Raw genomic sequence first — 21,293 nt, 5'->3', positions numbered from 1 at the left:
TTCAGGTAAGAAAATCAAACATTTAACAATTCATCATATGTTAAATTTGACTAGAGTATCATTAAAAATTTGAGTAATATTTAAAAATTTGTTTACAGTGTGAGCCATCAACTAGCCAAAATGATCTCAACTGTAATCATTCTGAAGCAAGTAACCAAATGGACGCCGTCATTGAGTTTACAACATGCGCAGTTGAACCAGAAATCTTCGATAATTACTTGGATTTGGAAATTGGCCTAAAAAAATTGTCTGTTGAAATAGATATTGAGCCCGAATTTGAAAAAAAAGCGTGGTCGTACCAAAAAAAGAATGTTAGCTTATGAAAGTCAAGAGGAATCAATGACTGAAGAAGACAATTTTAAGAGTAACTTCTTCAACAGTATTTTGGATCACGCTACTGGATCTTTGCAGGATCGGTTTGAAATGGTTATGCAGCATTATAATCAGTTCAACTTTCTTTACAGTTTAAATGCCAAGGACATTACTGAAGATGAATTACTAAAAAGATGCATGAATTTAGAAAAATTATTATCTTGCAAAGAGTTGAAAGATGTCTCTGGAACTGACTTGTTTGATAAGATGAAATATTTGCGAAATCATTATAAGGGAAACTACTCTCCAAGAAATATTTTAGACTTTATTTGTTCAAACAATTTGAATGCAGCTTTGGGAAACTTATTTGTCTCTCTCACAATACTTTTAACTCTACCTGTATCTGTTGCAACAGCAGCAAGAAGCTTTTCCAAGATGAAGTTAATCAAAACGTTTATTCGCTCAACAATGACACAGGATAGAATTGATGGTCTGGCAATGTTATCAATAGAACAAGCAATTGCAAAAAAATTGGACTTAAAAGATATGATTAAATCATTTGCTTTAGTAAAAGCAAGAAAGGTTAAATTGTAAATAAATATTGAAAGTTCACCAAGAATGTCCATAAAACGATTTATTTTTTTATACGGGGGGGGGGGGGGGGGGGGGTCGCCAATTAAAAATGGCCACAGGCGCCATATACCCTTGAGCCGGCCCTGTTCGTACCTTTTCATGACAAATAATGTATGATCACGAATCATTCTAATATCTGATTCAATTAGAAGCTTAGATTTTTTTTTTTTAAGTTTACATTTCTTCGTTCATATAAATCATAAGTGTAAATATTTCTTCTTTGCGAGGTTCTAGTAGAACTACAGTCAGAAATTGATTTTGCTGAATTATCATTGTCTTTAGCTAAATAACTGCGAATACTTTTTTTCCACAGCCAGAAATTAAGTAATATAATGCGGCTTTTAACCCTGACTTTTGCTTTTCGGAATAGGTATCTATATATACCTGTTGTATGTTAAAAGCTCTGATCTAAAGACGTCATTTCCCTTCCTTTATGGTTTAACGCTTCAGCGAACCGTATTTATTAATTATGTTTATTCCTTTTGTTTTTAATTTATTTTGTTGCCGTTATTGTAGTGACTTGATATAATTGATTAAAGCTTAATATTTATTATTGTACTTTGTTGTGGGCTCACAACAATACCTAAATTGCAAGTTTTAAAGAATTAAAATTATAAATTTAAGAATTAAAGTTATTATCATAATTATACTAAAGTTATTAAGAATTAAAATTATTTGTTTTCAGACTTTAATTGGTGCTATTTTTTGCAAAACATTCTCATTTGAAATAAGTATGAACATTCTTAAGTTTGAAGTTGCAAATGGCTGAAGATGTCATATGAAACATAAAAAATTGTCGCTGCCAATCAATAAATTTAAATCAAAACTTCAAATTTTACCTAATTTGCTTGGTTTTTTAGTACTATAAAAAGTATTTTTTCAAATAGCCAGTAACACATATATATATTAACAAAAATTATTTCAGGTAGAATATTTTAACAACCACGTGTTATAAAAATGTAACGTAATTTTTTCAATTATTTTCATTTTAACGGTATTTACTTAAATATTGCAATTTTCATGTTCATTTTTTCCCAAAATAAAAAAAAAAAAAAAATGAAAAATTTTATTTCAATGTTGCTTAGAAATACCTACCACATAATAAAATCACTCCCCAAATTCTTATTTTTGAAAACTTAAAATTTGTTAAAAGTATGACATATATATATATATATATATATATATATATATATATATATATATATATATATATATATATATATATGTAATATCCATAAAGACAATATAGCTTACTTTTTGGTTAATCCATCTAAGGGAACAGATAAAGAATATAAAAATACTGTCGGTAATTGTGAGGTTGATGTTGATGTTAAAACAAAGAAAAAGTTGAAGTTATATGCAATATAAGTTATATAAGTTAAAAGTCATATAAGTTATATTTGGTGTAGCAGGCAATAACGCCTAGTAATCAAATTTATAAATCTTGCGTCACTTCTGGATCAGTAAGTACGTATTTTCGACGCAGTTTTCTTGTTACTTTTAACTAGTAATCTTATAAATATAGCTTTAGGGGTTATTTTTTTATGATGGATTTGAGTTACGTTTGTGGAGTATTAGTAAATATAAATTGAACGCGAAACTTTTTGTAAAACAAAATTTTTATGGTGAAAAAAGATTTATAATTGTAACTTAGTGTTTGTTACATAGAAATGACACCTCAAAAAATGTATCAAGAAGTATCTTGTTCCCTTTTTAAACACTCAAGAAACAAGATCAACAAGTTATCTTCTCGGTAGATATGAGTAGTTCTCATGCCCGAGATGTTTACGATTATATAGATCAACAACAAATTAACTGTATTACCAATTAAGAAATTCATAAACTGTACCTAACCAAAGACCAAAAATAGTAGCTAAGAGAATTGGGACCAATCTCTTTACTTATTTCAAACGTAGTTTGTACGATGGTAAAAAGAACTGTAAGAATAAAGCATAAAGAACTCTATTTTGATTAAAATCAAATAAAAAATTTTTTTTTCTATTTGTAGTTAAAAAAAAATAAAAATAAAATATTGTTGTAACAAACCAAAAATTACTTTGAAAAGTGTAAATAGACTTGCTTGGCAAGAAAATATGCCTTGAATTGAAACGCGCGTTGGAGGTAAAACAGTTCCCTTACCTGAACTTACTAAACGTCTCAATTGTAATTCAAACAATGTCCAAGGATGAATACGGTCCCTTTTACTACAAACTTTGATCTACATTAGTCATTTGGCATTCACTTCATACTCCCCCATTTATTGCCTTTAACAATTTTAAGTATTATTGTGCTTGCTATTGAAAAGCATCTTACCTGATTAATAAGAAACTATTTGATTTAAAAAATGTAACTTATGCGCTTTATTTTCGTTTTATCCTTGAAAGCAATTAACAGAAATTGTTTTCATGAAAATTTTAAGAAAAATTGCTTTTTGTTTGCTTTTTTTATTTTTAAAATGAAAAGTTTTAACGGCAACGTTTACGTAATTGCAACCGATAAAAAAGATTTCATCTTTTTGAACAGAGAAACTTGTTAAATTTTCCTATTCTTACTTCACTTTCTTTTTCAATAATAATAATTTTGAAATAAATTTCTAACAACTCCCACGATTTTTTCTACTAATCTACCAAATGTTTTCGACAATTTTTACAAAAAAATATATATATTTAATGCAACATTTACAACGATATTTAATGGAATATTTAAAATTGTATTTAAAAAAATGCTACAACTTCTTGATATATTGATTAATAAAAAAAAGTATAAAAATAAGATAGACATTACATAAATGTGTGCATGTGATCATGTGAACATTTTAACAAATTGCACCCTCACATGAATTTAAACAACCAAAGAGTTAATTGTTCTTTAATCATGATAACCTAGATTTTCCATAGGCAAAACTTTTTCCTTCCTGTATGTGAATCCAGAGTTTTCAGTGTAAGCATGTGAACTGTACGGATTGGATGGAGTAAAGCATATTATAGTAAGTGAAAGCATAAAGCCGACAAAGCATATACCACCTCCAATCCATGCCAAAATTGCTGCGTACCCATGGTCATAAATTTTCCATTTCGACTTAAAAACGACTTCGGAATAAATAACTGCTGCCAGGCCGCTTCCTCCTAACAGGATCACAAAGTAATTTTATGTTACTGGAGAACAAAAAAATGCCTCGCTAAGTAATATCTTCTATTATCTTCTATTATATGTGCAAATAATTTTTCTTACCGGCAAAAAATGTGAAGATGATTAGAAATGCGCTGCAACATTTCCAACCTAACCGGCTTTTGTGGAAACACCACAAAAAAAAGATGCATAACATTCCCAAAAATGCGAAACCTCCGCCAATTATAATCAGAATCAAGATCACGTCTACCAAAAAGTGGGAAATAAGTTATGTACATAACAAAAGTATGAATATGTCAAAGGCAAAAATAAAGCAATGCATCATCAAGCTTTGAAACAAATAATAATAACGTAAAAAGGAGTATAACCTTTGGGATAATTTTCCATCCCTATGGCCCAAAGTTACCCCTTTTTCATTCAATAAAGAAAAATTATTTTACTCTATTTTTCTCTTCTTTATACTTTTTCAAACTGTCATTCTTGGATTATAATTTAAATTATTTTTTGCTTTGTTGATGTATTTGTCTGCTCTATCAGATTTTTTCGAGACAAGTATCTAGCAGTATTTTGCGTTATTTTGCACTATTAGAAATTAGAACTATCTAGCACTATTTTTCATATCAAGTAGCATTAAGTAGCATCTAGTAGTTTCTAGCTCGGATTTTCGTACCTTTCTGTTTTTGATCATTGTCAGTACCAAATCTCAGCACATATTTATTATCGTAAACAATATTCAGAAATGTGGTTCTCCACAGCCCTTCCTTAGAATTTCCCAGTTCATTGCTATTCCACCAAGAGTCTCCAACGGCACCTACGATTAGACATGCTAAACCAATTGCCAAGCAAGTTGTTATTGCTACAAGTAGAAGAGATCGAAATAGCGAACCCATTTTCAATAAGTTTCCTATATTTAAAAGAAAACAAATAAAGCTCACTCAAATATGTATAATGCTAATAAATATGTATAATGCTAATAAATATAAATATGTATAATGCTAATAAATATAAATAGATATTGGGTACTCTTTACACTTATTACGTTATGTTTTCATAAAAATTATTTTATCTGTTTTATTTGATATTTTCATCATTTTATTTGATATTTTCATAAATTATTCTTGATATTTTCATCATTATTCTTGATATTATGTTTATTACTTTTATTTAAATGTTTTTGCTCTTTACATTACATTATATCTCAAATAACTTTTCATTATTTTATAATCTTTTAATCAATTTCTCATATACCGTAACGTTTTGCCGCTATTTGCATGCGTTTAAACTAAAAAGATTTCTATTGTGTTTTTTCAAATTTTCGTGTTTTTTCAAATTTTCAACTTTCTAAAAATTTTAGTGCGAGGTTTTCATGTGGCCTTAAAAGGTAAACCATTAAATGTCGTCAAATAATTTATTAAATTTGAAAAAGGTCTTTCTTATCTCTTCCATTTTCACCGACGAACGTCCGTGATTCTAAGTTAAAAACAGTTATTAAAAACACATTTGTTTATTTTGATTAAAAATATATCATCTAAAAGAAAAAGGATATTAGTTCCGATTGGATTTGTCGTACCGAGGATCTCTGCATCTGTAGCCATATAAATTTTGGTGAGGTACTTTTTCAGCTTTGTCTCTCAAATATCTTGATAAAAGACTTGAACTAGGTTTAGTCATCAAGCGATTCACAACCACATTGCAAACAAACATATTAGGGTATTAATAGCTTTTATGATATTTTTGAAACACAGAAGAATTAGATAAGTTTTATGTACATCGATTAAATATATCTGTTATTTGATTTGATATGCTTAAAATGTCACCCACAAAAGCTAGAACACTATTTGGAAATATATTTCTATATAGTTATCAGATAAGTAGCATAAAAACTGATGAAATGTATGGGACACCAGGGTGGAATCGAAACCTAAATTAACAAGTGGTAATGTTGTGAAGTCACTAAAACTATTCGATACTAAATTTTGACAGGAGCAAAAGTTAATCAAGTAAGATATTTATTTAAACAGATATTTTGAAATAATTTTTAATGCGGAAAGTTGTTTCTTAGTATCACCTTACAAATTCTTCTCTAAAAATCATTTAAACTTTATTCTTCTTATAAACAAAAAAATTTCAAAAAAAAAAGATTTAAAAATGTTATTAAAACAAAAAAACAATAAAGGCAATTTGAGCATTTGAGTTCGAATGCCGTCTAAATCTCTAGTGGTTAGAAGGTTCAAAACAACGATGTGTTCTGAAAAGTCAAAAATCGCATCAAATAGTTCCGTTGAAACTAAAAGAGTTGAAAATAGTTTGATATACATAAAGTTTCATTGAAAAATATTAAGAAACTTAAAAAAGTCAGCACCTTAACGCTTATGTTGACTTTCTGTAAAAACGAAATTTCCATCGGTAAGATTTAAAATAAGAAACGTTTTGAGAAAAAAATATTGAGTCCTTGCTTTGCAGCAACCTTTGGGTCGCTGTTATGATGTTTTATTGGATTGAAGTTGGATTGAAATTCAACTTGATTGTCACGTTTTAATGATTATATTTTTAAACTACCGTGATTTTTTACAAATGACATGAGATGAAAAATGCCTTTAAAATTTGTTAATGAACACGCGGAATTTGAAAAAAATTTAAGTATTTTACATGGAATTATTTTAACACCTTTCTTACCATCCTACTTTAAATATCTCCAGGGTTCATTCTGACCAATCGACAGTTTTGATACTGTTGCAAGCTATATGCCATTTTTTTTGTGTTTTGTGAATTAATAATAGTGGTTACCGCTTCTTTACTTCTGTTTAACACCAAGAACAAAAATGATTCCATCTGAAACTCAACTTAGAAAATTTTCGTTAAAAATATTGATATTTGTTTTTCTTAATAGCTTCTCTAAAAGGCCATCAGCTTGTGATACGTCAAGTTAGATGCTGAATGTGGTTAATGCCACGTAATACAACAGAAACTGAATTCGCAAACTCATGAGCTTGGTCATTAACTTGTATTTTAAAGTTGCTTTGATTTCAAACAACTTTTTTAGTGAAGACTGCTACTGAGACTTCATTTTTGAATCCATTTCATTCAGAAAGTTAAGTTAAATCCACTCTATCCTGCTTTATTTCTTGTTGTTTCACTTTAACAGGTTTGAAGGAAAGAGACACTTTAAGATTCTGTTTTAGATGATATTCTCTGCTATTGAACGCCCAAAAAACCAAAACTCTCAATTTGCTGGATAGTGCAACATTTTTGACTGAAGATCATCACCCTCATGGGACTTCTCTAGTTATGTTCATGGATTCACCCTCACGGACCTCTGTAGTTACGGTTAGTTGCACTTCTCAATTTATGACCAAAACCACCTACGAGAAACAAAAGTTTGTTGTAGTTAACTTAAAAACTAAAAATAAAAATAAATTACAAAACTTTAAATTCATTTTTAAGTTTTTTTAGAGATTTTAAATAAGTTTTTATGAAACTCAGAATTGTTCATGCAAGGTCTGAATGCTAATTGTGGAGCTATTCCCTTAATTACATAAATATAATATGACTATCTCACAAGTTATTCTGAAATATTTGTTTTAATTGGTTTGAGTTGGCTTTTGTGAAGAAAATAGTAAAAATTATAAAAAGAAAACAATAAACTAATGTATATTTTAGAATATCAAAAAATTTTTAAAAAATAATTGAAAATGCTAAAGAACACAGTGGACCTGGGATGTAAAAAAGATTTTTTTTTAATGTACCAGGCTGCAAGAGGTAACATTTTATTAAATCCTTAACACCTTTATGCTTGAGATTGTTATTAAGTCATAATGTTGTCTAGAGTTGTTATAAAACTTTCATGTAAAAAGGTTCAAGAATGAAGGAGTTTTTACATAAAACTGCTCATCTCGGTTCATTGTGCAATTTCTAAACGCTTATTTAAAAAAACTGAGTTTGCTGGATTCACAAAAATGAATCATAACAAAGTATTGGTTTGAAACTTTATTTTATTTTTTATGTTTTATATATTTTAAATTATTTAGCGTAGTAATTTTTTAAAACAATTAAACTTTTTCCACTAACTAATTTTACTCACCTTGTCAAAATCTTTTTTGAAAAACATCAATTTATTGATCCACAACACCAAAGCTTTTACTGTTTAATTTTTGTATTTTCCCCTCTCTCATTTGCATCATTTTTTTTCACTCTCTTTTACATCATTTTTTCACTCTCGTTTACATCATTTTTATTCTCTTTTGTTTTAAACTTCATAAATTTTTTTGTCAAACATTTTCTAATATTACAAAAGTTAATACTTTTGTATTTTCTTAAAACACACAAAAAAGTAAATTTTAATAAAAAACCTTCAAAGAAATAATAATGATGAAAGTAAAATTTCAACGCCAAAAAAAATACTAAGCGGAATTAGGATACACCGGTCATTTAGCAGATCATCAAAAGATGAAATTAAAAACATCTACAAAACCTTGATTTTACATTTTGAATCAAAATTTTACATTAATTCACCTCGCCATACCGACGACCTGCATCGTGTGATTAAAACATTAAGTTTTAATATTTTTCCAAAAAAATGATTCAATGTAAAACTTAGTGTTTTATGTTTATTACGTCACAGAAATAAGTAAAACATATTGTGGTTATATATATATATATATATATATATATATATATATATATATATATATATATATATATATATATATATATATATATATAAACACACACACACACATACACACACACATGTATGTATGTATGTATGTATGTATGTATGTATGTATGTATGTATGTATGTATGTATGTATGTATGTATGTATGTATGTATGTATGTATGTATGTATGTATGTATGTATGTATGTATGTATGTATGTATGTATGTATGTATGTATGTATGTATGTATGTATGTATGTATGTATGTATGTATGTATGTATGTATGTATGTATGTATGTATGTATGTATGTATAAGCAATATATTTAAGGTAAGCAGCGTTTGGTTTTTTGGTTTTTAACGAGTTATAGCAAAGGTAACGTAGAAAATACAAACTTCTATAACAGTCATTTGAAAATAAATCGAATTTAAGATATTTTATATATTTAGACAGGCAAAGCTATAAGATTCACACCAAAAACTTTGCTGTTTTAAAAGCTTCAAAAGTTCTATTTAAAATATTTCAGAAAACTTGATACTTAAAAGATCGCATTTAGATAATGGTTACTATTCGTCACTACTCGTTGAAAGCCGAAAAACCAAACGCCGATGCTGGGTTAAGTGCTCGATGATTTGTAAAATAATGAAAAAAGTTGTTTTCGAAACAACAGTTTTTTTCCATTTAAAATCATTTTTCTTGCAAAACTTTTAATTCCGTTTGTATAAGCTGTTGTACAAGCTGTAGCTATATCGGGTAAACTATAAGTTGAAATTTGAGTGACAAACAACTGTTCAAAATAATGGTTTTTTCTCTAGTCTCTGCTTAACACTGCGTTTTCTTGGGAGATTCTTTACTTATAGGAAAAAAAAATTTAACCTTCAAGCTCCTCGTCGAGTATTGACCATTATATCAAATGCATTAGTTACTAAGCAAAAACCATAGACAAGAAACAAACTTTTGAATTAATTTAAAATTTTGTTTTCTTTATTATGAAGGATTTATCTTTTCCTAATTCTTTCGTATAAAAGAATTAATCTCCACCGTAGTGATGACTTGCATAATTAAACGTATACCTGTTGACAAAAACAATTTTCTACCAAAATTTAAAAAGAAGGAAAATGCAGAAAGTTTTTAATACCTGACTCGTGTGGAAACATCGTGCATCATTAGTATGAAATTCACTTATTGTGCGCAGTTGTAAATCGTTAACAACAACCTAAGTTGTTCATACTTTACTAATTACTCAGTAGTTTGCGTAAGCTGCATGTGTTAATTATTTTTATTTGTTCCAAAAGTGCTCTTGCACCATAGACTTTTAGGTTTTAATTGAATATAAATTTTTTTCATTCCGTGATTCTAGAATTTGTCCTAAACAGTTGCGCATTAGTTAAACAAATGTTTTATATACGTTTTTTTTAACCATATTTTACGAAAATTAGCAAGAAAGACTCACAACTATGTCACAGCTTAGTCACAGCTAAAACAAATTTATGTAACAACTGCTTTTTATGTCAAAATGCCAATAAAATAAGGTATATGGGTACTCAATGCAAAAAGCATAACGTAAAAGTGACAGCGTTTGCTATTGAACAACTTAAAAATTGTTAAAATGCAGTTTGCGTTTTTTCTTTTAGTACAACAAAAACTCATAAACTCGGTTAGGAGCAAACAAATGACGTCATTCGGAAACTTTTAAGATAAAATCAATCAATCAAACAGAGCTGCTCAAAAATTTCTGAACTCGCTGGATCAGCAGAAATTTTATTTCAATCAATTTTAAAAGAATACAATTAACTGATAAATCAAAGCTATTTAAATTCATAATCAAATTCTGTCGCACAAAAAATTTTGTTGCTTATTTCGTAAAATCAGTTAATTAAAAAGTTTGTTATGAAAACTATAAATCACAAATAAAATCCGGTAATAATTTAAGATATGGACTCTTTAACGAAATTTTAGTTTCCTTACGTGAATGTGGTTTTCAACAATACAATGATAAAGAAAAATTATTAAAATTAAAACCAAAGAGTAGTGAAAAAAGATGAAGAGTTAACGAGGTATATTTAGTTATTTTCCACTTAGAAACAAAATTTTATAGTTTTTTCATGTTAATGAACAAATTGATAAAAATAAAAAAAAAAGAAGAAAAAGAAGAAAATAGAAAGTAAGAGAACTAAAATTTGTTTGTGGAAAAAAAAAAGCGAAAGAGAGCGAGTGGCTTAAGAGATTTTCTTAAAATGCTTGAACATTTTGTTCACTACTCTAGAGCATCAAAGATAGAAATAAATAAATAAAAAACTCCTCGACGGCTACGTTTCTTATAAATGCGTGGCAGTTTTAAAATATGCTAAAGACAAATGGAGTATGTAAAATAGTACTTACTCTCAACAAGATGGCCAATAAAAGTATGCTTGTTTAAAAAGTGCCGCGTCAGTAAATGTTAAGTGTGCTTTTGGTAACACTATAATGGTTCTCTTCAATCGAAATGTTTTTGAAGATTAGGCGTTTGCGCTTTTAAAAACAACAGAAGGTTGAAAAAGCAAAAAGCAGTGCTAAAATATGAGAGTTTGAGAAACCAGTACCAATATACTTTCAAAATACTACACTGAAGAGAATGATGAAAATAAAAACAAAATTGATTTTGAATCTGGTTCACCATGTTTGTATTGATTTGCTGTCAAGAATGGAGATTATAATGTCATTGCTTACGTATATAAGCAGAGACATAAGATAAAAAAACTTTACATGAAAACAATATTTATAGACTCAGAATTCCTGAACAAAATAATAAAACAATCGAACAAGCAATTTAACTGAGCACATAGTGTCTAAAAAAACAATGAGCTATAAACTAAACCATAATGTCATAAACTTAGATTCGTTAATTGTTTAACAGCACAAAAAGTATTTTATTTTTGCTTGCAAAAGTCATTTCCTAATTTCACACACATGCAACAAAAGGTAAAACATCAGGCTGATATTGTTACGACAAATCAGCTACAAGCTATTACAAAATATGTAACGAAATCTGATTTCTTTTTACAGACTTCAAAGGAAGATCTTTAAAATAGCTTTAAGAATGAGTGTGGAATTTTCCCTCATCTTTTTACAGTGACCACGGGAGACCGGGGCTAATTGTAACAGTTTAAAAAACTATATTTATTTCCAACAACATTGATTTTTTTATAAAAGTTTTTAAAACAGAGCTTCGTGACGTATTAATCCATCATTGATAGTTTTAATGTAAAACTTTGATGGTAGTAAGTTCAACAGTGAGCAGAGCAAGTTTCTACACAATAAAAATTTTAAATACTTTAATAATTTTTAAATACTTTAAAAATATAAACCTTGCAGAATCCCCAAATAGGATAGGGCGGGGCTAGTTGAGCATAGGGGCAAGTTGGACAACTAAAATATTACAAAAACTACGCATCAAATGGCAAAACATTCAATGGATGAAAGATAAGTATATATAATGGTAATACAATACGCATCGAATGGTTGTAGGACCGTGGTCAAGTAAGATCCACGGGCACGTTTTCGATTTTAGACCAAAAATGTAAAAAAAAATTTTTTTTTGCTATTTTTCTCTTAGATTCTTAAAAAAACATCTACCTGGCATCACTAAAGTGTTGATGTTTTATCCATTTATTTGACTTACGATTATACTTAACCATTTTTCCCCAAGTATTACAATTTTTTTTATAAACTAACTTTTGTGTCACCAAGTCTAGTCGGGGTAAGTTGAGCAAGTTAGAAGAAAATTAATAAAACGGCAATATCGGATAAAGAGAAACAAATTTCGTTGGGTAAACATTTTAAGGTCCATAAACACTTTTAAATGAATCATTATTAAATACTCTTAACAATTTAAAATAATAACAGAAATCCTTTTTTTTTAAAAAAAAATATGATAATATAATTTAAAACTAATAAATTTTTGCTTCTTTTAAAAATATTTTATTTAAATATTACTAAGTCAATAAAATATATAAGTCAAAAGTTCAAAAATAAAAGTTTTAACTGACTTTATTTTTGACTCTGTGAGGGACTTTTTAAGTTATTCCCTAAAAACTAAACATCCAAAGCCTGTAGCTATTCCTTTTTTTAATGTTTAAAGTTTATATTTGTCTAAATGTCATAAATCTAAGTCAAATCGCTGTTTTTAAACGGTTCAGCATTTTTTTGTAGTTTTTTTGTATTCAGATAAAACAGTGTTTTAATTTTTGTATCTAACCTATTACAGTTAAAGGTTGAAAAATAAAGTATGGCAAACAAAAAAAGAGCAATTAAACCAAAGAAGAGAAAGTTTAATGGCCATCAGCATAATAATTTCAATAACACAAATAAGCAATTTGATACAAACACAGGAACTTATTCTACAAGTAGTAAAAAGCTGAAAAATAATTTTAAAAAATCATTATTTGATAATGATAATTTATATTTTTAATGCATTTTAAACAAATGAAAAGTTGTTTTGAAAAGTATGCTACTTGTAATATATGTGGTAGCGTACAATCGACTACGTCTTCAAAGAAAAATAATTACGACGGGAAAAACTAGCTGACGGAAAAGGTAATCAACATCTTGCAAAATTATGAATGGCTATTCAGCAAAATTCAAATAGTCTTTTGGAAATGAGGAACTTTTCAATAGCTTCACTTCATCATTGCACTAATTTTACTTCTGAAGAATATCGTCATATATTCTGCACCATGGGTGAAAAAGCTAGTGTAATGGCAGTCTGATAAAGCAGCTTGTCAAGTTTTATGCAAGAAAAATGTAAATTTACCAGTTGCCATTATGGAAAAGATTAAGCCAGTATTTCAAGATCTAGCAAATACTGATATGCTTACAAAATATTTTCTCGGCATTACTCAAAATGGAAATGAAACGTTTAATCAATTAATTTGGAACCGTTCCCCTAAAACTGTATTCACCTCTAAAGCTGTTGTTGAAATGGCTGTTTACTCTGCCACCATTACTTATAATGATGGCTTTGCTAAAAGTTATCTTCTGCATTTGATGCTCTTAACGTTAAATCTGGTAGTTACTTTGAAATTGGGGCAAGTAAAAAAAAAAACTCCATACGGTTTAAAATATGAACAAAAAAATGTCAGATGAAACAAAGAAAAAGAAGAAAAGAATTAAGATCTTTTAGAAAAAACTTTTTTGGACAAAATTAGATGAAGAAATTGCAAATGATTATTGTTCTGGTGGTTTTTAATGATTTATCTGAGTAGTGTACGTGATTTGTAATTTTAAAATTGATTTTTCTCAAATTTTTTTTTTTTTAAGAGAAGCCGTAGAAAAACAATGATATCTCAATAAAAAAAAAACATCATTTCAGCTTCATATTTTCAGGATATGTTCATTATTAATGTTTTTAGTGCCTTAACCTAAAAAAAAATTAAAAAAAAAAAAAATTAGAATTAACCAACAAATATCATATCAAACGAGTGTTTTATCGCTAAAAATAGTTTTTTACACAATTAAGTCTGTCTGTTTTGATCATTTAAATTTTTTCAAAAAATTTTTGGTTCAGGCACAAACTACACTAGTATACTAGCCTTTTGCAAAATTTCAACCTTTAATATTGATGTAATCTTAAGTTATTTATGTTCTTGGAACGTTAACTTTTTCACCTTTTTTTGCTGAGTCAGTAATTTTTTTTTTTCAAATAAAAATTTTTTTATCTATTACGCTTATAATTCATCAAAGGTATTTATTATGTGTAAAATATAAGAAAATAGAAATAATGGCTGGATACCAACTTAATTGTTAAAAACATTTAAATTGTTAATTTAAAAAGTTAATACAGTATTATCTCTCTAATTCGAATCTCTTTAGTTCGAAAAGCTCCATAATTTGATTAAATGTAGATTCAACGTGAATGAGCAAAAGAAAAGTCAACTTTCTGTAATTCGAAAATCTCTCTATTTCGAACTTTTATTTTTCCCCATAAAATTCGAATTAGAGAGATTGTACTGTATCACCATATCTCGTTATGTATCGTTTTGTATTGTAATAATTAAAAAAGTAATATAAACATTTTGATACATCGCTAAAATATCGGTAATAATAAAGTTATAACGATACTTTTTACAAAGACTCCTTACTATACCGATACGATGCATAAAAAATCTCCTTATTTTATTCCGATACGAGATTATTTATAGGCGAGTATCGGTACATAACGATACGAGATTTTCTCGTATTGTTATGTTTATCTCGCTTAATTCCGATAAAAAAGTAACAATACGCAGATGCTTAGTTAGTATAGCATACACCACATCTTTTATAAAGGGTGTATGTTTATTAACCCATTATTTAATATTCATTATTTAACTATGTCATTAAAATGTATAAAATGGAATAAATGCTGCTATTTACATAAAATGTGAACATTTGATTGAAATCAAGATAAATATACAACTTCGTAATTTCATTTAAATAATAAAATAAGGGCTGCAACAAAAACTAACATTATATAATAATAATACTAACACTATTCCTTTTAGAAGACTATTATAGAAATAAGCATTAGACAGTTTTCAAAAAAACGAAAGAGTAATTCTGCAAGAGTGCTATTTGATCTTAAATATGAAACTAAGGGAACGAAGAGAGTAAGAAGTGAAGTGAATAAACAAGATCTTAATCTTGAATAAGACGCAACAAGATGCTATCAAACAGGTTATTCTAAACAGACTTGACAAAATATTCATGCTATTATATGCACAATAATAACATATTTTGTCAATACGATTGAGACATAATTAATTACAAAGAGAAAATTAAAGTAAAGAAAGTAGAGGCGGATAAGTTTCAACGCTGTTCAGTTTATCGCTTATGTACTAAAAGTTTACGATTGAATGAAAAATATTTGAAGCAACATTATACAATCAACTAATTTATAATAGTATCTCCGTCACTGTTAATAAAAAAATAAAGAGTATTAAAGACTTCTACTTCTTTTTTTAAATTTTAAATAAATGCATATATTGTATTAATACCGATCATTTTGCCGTTATTATTTTTCATTAATACAGAAAGTGAAGCAAAGAAGGATGCAAGAAACAAAACATGCCAGACTACCAATCCATGCTAAAATAGCGGCATAACCGTGTCTGAAATACATCCATTCTCCTTTGAAAACAATTTCAGCGTAAATGAGCCCGGCCAATCCGCAGCACCCTAAGTAAGGAAGGTTTTTAATATAAGATACGTTTAGCGCATTATTTTATATTAGTGAAAAAATGAAAAATGAAAAAAGCAAATTAACTGACAAGCTAAAAATGCAAGTGATAAGGGAATTAATCTTCCCACTGTCCAAAGGCAAGTTTTATTGATGCAACAGTAGATCAATATAGAGCACAATAACGAGAGAAAAGAGAATCCTCCTCCAATGATAATTAGAACCAAAATCACATCTACATAAAAAAAAGAAATTTAAAAAAATTGAAGTAAAAAACCTCAAAGCTTAACGCTTACTTTCGTTTTCTAAATTGTGCCTTCAAAATCAAATCAACCGGTATTATTATTTTTTTAAAATGAGTTTACATGATTTAAAATATAAATAATAGGAAAGTAAATAATCTCGTGCCCTTTGATAAATTTTGGTCAAAATGCAGAATATCGCTTCTGGTTGATGTATCTTTAGTTTGAATTATCATCTTTGTTTTCCAAAGTCCATAATCGGAATAATCAGTTGTCCACCATGAGTCACCAACTGCCCCGACAATTAAACCAGTAAAACCAACCGCTGTACTTAACGTAATAAGTACTAGAAGTAGAATTGCACATCGAGAGGCCATTTGAAAAATACTTTAACTATAAAATATAGAAAAACAAAGATTATGCATTTAATTTTATAAAAAGGCTTTGCTATTTGATTCGCTATGAAAAGTTTTTTCATTTTTGAGGCTGAAAGTAAACAAGCTCAAAAACTTTGATTTAATAATTTTAAAAAGCATAACCATAAAATGATATTTGTTTACGTTAGGGAGTATTCCTGTTTAGAATTCTAAAACAATATTCACTGCCTGATTCAAAACTTATCGCTTCACAATACTTTTCAAAAAATTTATTTAAGCTTTAAAGAACTTATTCAAGAATACACATGTTTTGTAATGATCTTGATCAACTCTTTCACTTTAGACTCTGCAATTAAGAATGCGTTAATTTTTCTTAAGAATGAAAAGTACGAAAGAAATTATAAAGCACCCAATTTTATTAGAAACAATTCATGAAAAGGCGTTTTCTTTTAATACCACTAATGAAATGAGGTGGTTAAGCTCTTTTCAGGAAGATACTCTGATTGAGTTACTGCATCTTCGAACTACTCATGACTAGAGAACAATGTTTGTGACAAAAATATTTCTTGCCCAACAATCTTGTATTTATTCCGCCGAGATGGTATTTAAAGATGCAGTAGCTCAATCAGAGAATCTTTCTGAAAAGAGCTTAACCGCCTCATTTGTAAGACAAAATCTTTAAACTACAACTCCTAAAATAGCTGCAGAACTCAATAACCATCTAGAAAAAACCAGTGAAAAACCAGCAAAGCTGCGCGCAGTGAGTTACATAAAACCAATTTTCATGGAAGAGCTGCAATAAGTTTCAGGAGTGGTGTAGAATTCTCAAAAACTGTTCATTGAAACAATGAAAGAATGTCATTTTCTCTGATGAATGTCCTTTACTTTATTTTCTACCACCACCCGTATATACCAGTAGAGAAAAACAAAAGACGAGTGTAACATAGTTTGTCATTATCCGACTGTTAGTCATGGAGGAAAAGCTATGATGATTTTGAAGGATATATAATGGAAATTGTTCGGCAACTTATTAAATAAAAGTTAAATAAAAGGTATGTAATTAAAAGATTAATTATATAATTTGCCAGACTGTATTCATCATATGGTCTTGGTAGTGTTCAACACACTAAATAAACTAAAAGCTATTTAATCGGAAGAATGGGCAAAAATTCCCTTAGAAGCAGTTCAAAAGTTGTACGAAAGCATAGCAAAAGAAATAAAGCTCTAATTGCTGCCAATGGCAGACCAACGCCCTATAAAATTACCTGAGAAATGTTTAAGTAACGTTGAGAAAAAATTCCCCAACTACTTGAAGGTTGAGATGAGAGTGGCGACCCAATAAATGACGAAACTGATTAGTCGACATATATTCATCGGCAGTTTCATCGTGATCACTGGCGACAGAATCATTGGGTTTTTTAAGCTATAGAGCGACAATCGGGACGCTGTTGGTTTGTGGAGGTGTCTGACAGACGTCGAAAAACACTGCTACTCCTATTACTACTTTGACGTGATGGGAGGAGCACTCTTTCAATCAAAACTTTTCAATGCTCAGATTTATTCGCTTCCATAAAATTTTTGCTGTTACTTTAAACTGGATAGTGTATAATAAAAGCCAAATTCAAATTCTCCCATCAAACCGTTCTTTTGGGAACGATCGAATCCAGGTCTTGTAATTGTTAAAAGAAACAATCTTTGTGATCAATCTTTTCGATTTAACTTGCTGATGTGTCTCTGGTTCTTCATAATTTAGGTAATATCGGCTCTGCTCTTTTGTTAATTAAAGCATATTGGGTAATTCTAATTCAAATTTAAGTAAAAAGTTTTTGATCATCAAAAATTCTTATCAAAACTAAATTTGCTATGAATTAGAAAAATCAAGGAATTATTTATCAGGGAAAAAGTAAAATAATAATTGTTCACACATATATCGTTATAGTTATCGTTGCTAAACTTGATAATAGTTCTTAACAAAAGAAAACGCAAATATCGTAGCGATTGTTATCTATCAAAAAATATTTAAAAAAAAGAACTGGTACTTACTCTCGTAAAACACAAACAACGTACAATTAGGAGCAATTGCAACACTTTACAAAAAGACTCGAAGGTAACTTGAAAGAAGTTTTACAGCGCCACCACGTTGAAAGCTATAAAAAATAAAAACAGTCAGCATTCCGAGATATGAAGGCTAGAATGTCAAAGTACATCTGAGGTGCACGAGAAACTACAGCAAGATGAGGAGACCAAAAAGCTCAAAGCTTTTAAAATAACGCAAGATTTTAATGAAGCTTTAGATAAAACTCAGCAAGTGCAACATTCGAACAAGTGGAGACAAAACAAAGGCATCAAGTAGTGCAAAAAGTGTCTCAGAATTTGGTAAAATTAATTGCCAACTCAAAACAAAATATGATATCAATATGAAACTTCTAGTTGCATGTTTTGAAACCGAGAAACCTCATGCTTTTCTAAAAAACTCAAAGTGGTGAAGAGTTTTTTCGGATTAAAAAATGCTGCAGATCTGCTTCTGACCATGAAACAACTAAAATTAAATTGATTTACAACTTTTTTTTTTTTGTATATTTTTATTCTTACAAGATCAGTTTTTCATTTTAATTGATTTTCTTAATAAATTGAATATCTTAAACAAATGTTGTCACAGTTTAAACCAGTTTACTTTTTCCTAAATAAAAAGGTAAAAGTAAACAATTTTTTTTCATAAAAATAGGTTCATTTTAAATATTTAGATAATTATCATTTTAATTTTTTGTATACAGAATGGGCGTTTTAAATCAGAATTTTATTGATAAAATATTAAAATTGAAACAAAATTTCAGTTTCAAAGATTTATATCAAAATTTTTTAAAAGTGCTTTACACATTCCAGTTTTTTAACTTTATTCAATCCAACTACCTTCATCTTCAATTTTTTTCTAAAGTCTAGAACAGGCGCTCACCACCCCGTCGACAGACATATTCGCAGCTACAGCTGTTTACTTTAGAGAGTCTCTCTCGTTCAAATATGTCCCAAACATAGGTATTTTCAGAACATTTCTCCATCCATGGTTTCACCACATTACTCAAAAGCTCCAAGTACACTACCTCGGTGACTTTCAGCCCACCTGGAAAAAGTGAAATGGCTTAACATGGCCTTCGCTTGAAAAAGTCATAAAGACCTGGGTAGAGGGTGGAAATTTTTTCTGCCCTCTCACTGGGCCTTCTTTAGGGTCTTGAGCTTGACCATCTGTCATTACTCCTGTCAATTTTGGCATCCACAGTGAAGATTTTCTCATCGCTGAAAAACTGGATTCGCCCGGCTGTTTCTTGCTTGATTGATATTAAAATAAGGGAGAACTCAGCCACTCTCCTTGCCTTCATTTCAATAGACAACATTTGTTTGACATTTAGGACGTACAACTTGTACCTGAGGCCTTCATGGATGGTTTTCTCATGCCGTCAGAAATAACATCCATAACTTACTCAGCTTCCTAATGAAAATGCTAGGATTGTTGCTAATGATCTCCTGGAGCCTGATGATTAAATCCTGATTTCTGACTGCTTCCTCCCATGTATGTTCCTTAGAATCTGCCAAACCATAATTAAATCTCTTTGCAATATAATAAAATAATCTTTTTTGGCACCCAAACCACTTAATGATTTCTTGAACTGAATGCCCAGCGAAATGATTACACCACTGCGGCTAAGCGATCATATTATTTCAACATGGTATAAAAAATGCCAAAAAAGGCGTATTTTGTTAAAAGTCAGCTTTGTTTTTGTTTCTGTTTTGAATTTTGAGGCATAGAGTTTAACGGAAAGAAAATGGCTGAAAGTTTAAAAAGTTCTGGATTTAAAAGTACCACACTGTATTTGTAAAAAATTCTCTATTAAGATTCTCTATTATCTCTATTAATTATTATTAAAAAATTCTCTATGTAAAAAATTCTCTATTAAGCAAAACTATATAAAAACAAAACAAACTTTTATTTGAAAAAACAATTGAACTTGAAGCTTAACTTCCCTTACCCCATTAAACTTTAGTTAAGTTAAAAAAAGTATTTATTTAAAAAATGTATTTAATATTGTGAGGAGGGAAAATGATAAAGTTGTAAACATTATCTTTAAGTTTTACCCGACTCAAGCATATTATATTCGAACGAAAAAAAGAGTGAGTCAACCAACAAAAAAGTACGCACGGAGACTTATTGAATTTGTCATATGAATAAGATGATAAAGCGAAAAGAAGAGTAAAAAGTAACAACAACAAAGAAAAGACGTACACGCAGAGAATTATTGAATTTGTCAAATGAATAGACGATATACCGAAAAGAAAAGTAAAAACAGCAACAACCAAGAAAAGACGTACACACAGAGACTTATTGAATTTGTCATATGAATAAGATGATAAAGCGAAAAGAAAAGTAAAAAGCAACAACAACCAAGAAAAGAAGTACGCACAGAGACTTATTGAATTTGTCATACGAATAAACGATAAAGTGAAAAGAAAAGTAAAAAATAACAACAACCAAGAAAAGATGTACGCACGGAAACTTATTCAACCTGTCATATAAATAAATGATGAATAAGTAGCAAAACGGTAAACAACCGAAAACTATAAAAAGCTCAAAAAAAAAGAATAGAGGATTGGTTTTTAGAGGGTTAAGAGATTTTTTGGAGGAGTGTCACATCAGTACAATTAATACACCTTCAGAGAAAGTCTTAAGGTAGGTTAAGAGATTTAAAGAGAATTTT

At 29.0% G+C, this 21,293-nt stretch overlaps 1 protein-coding gene, 1 long non-coding RNA gene and 1 pseudogene across 3 annotated transcripts in view; 1 reads left to right on the top strand and 2 right to left on the bottom strand.

The window, feature by feature from the left end:
• The window catches only part of LOC149885174 (uncharacterized), a 146,914-nt pseudogene that overhangs the window by 19,696 nt on the left and 105,925 nt on the right, over nt 1-21,293 (top strand). The gene's annotated exons all lie outside the window — the stretch shown is intronic.
• The window catches only part of LOC149885183 (uncharacterized), a 23,466-nt gene continuing 5,807 nt past the window's right edge, over nt 3,635-21,293 (bottom strand). The window contains exons 2-8 of the mRNA XM_090096041.1: nt 18,589-18,692; nt 16,335-16,561; nt 16,018-16,161; nt 15,764-15,925; nt 4,745-5,008; nt 4,177-4,320; nt 3,635-4,070 (exon numbers count right to left, since the gene is read on the bottom strand). Of these exons, the coding sequence (XP_089952167.1) occupies nt 3,814-4,070; nt 4,177-4,320; nt 4,745-5,008; nt 15,764-15,925; nt 16,018-16,161; nt 16,335-16,545 (1,182 nt within the window). The 5' untranslated portion in view covers nt 16,546-16,561; nt 18,589-18,692 and the 3' untranslated portion in view covers nt 3,635-3,813. The remainder of the gene's footprint in view (nt 4,071-4,176; nt 4,321-4,744; nt 5,009-15,763; nt 15,926-16,017; nt 16,162-16,334; nt 16,562-18,588; nt 18,693-21,293) is intronic.
• On the bottom strand, nt 5,301-11,463 carry LOC149885184 (uncharacterized). The gene is made up of 2 exons (XR_016454802.1): nt 11,114-11,463; nt 5,301-7,436 (listed from the first exon to the last, which is right to left on the bottom strand). It is a non-coding gene; the product is annotated as an uncharacterized LOC149885184 (long non-coding RNA).

Source organism: Hydra viridissima, unplaced genomic scaffold, assembly GCF_058129835.1.
Source record: "Hydra viridissima isolate aposymbiotic clone 2 unplaced genomic scaffold, HvirCarnegie_v1 scaffold_8, whole genome shotgun sequence".
Classification (NCBI taxonomy): domain Eukaryota; kingdom Metazoa; phylum Cnidaria; class Hydrozoa; order Anthoathecata; family Hydridae; genus Hydra; species Hydra viridissima.
The sequence above is the reverse complement of the archived record's forward strand: the minus strand, read 5'-3'. Positions and strand labels throughout refer to the sequence as shown.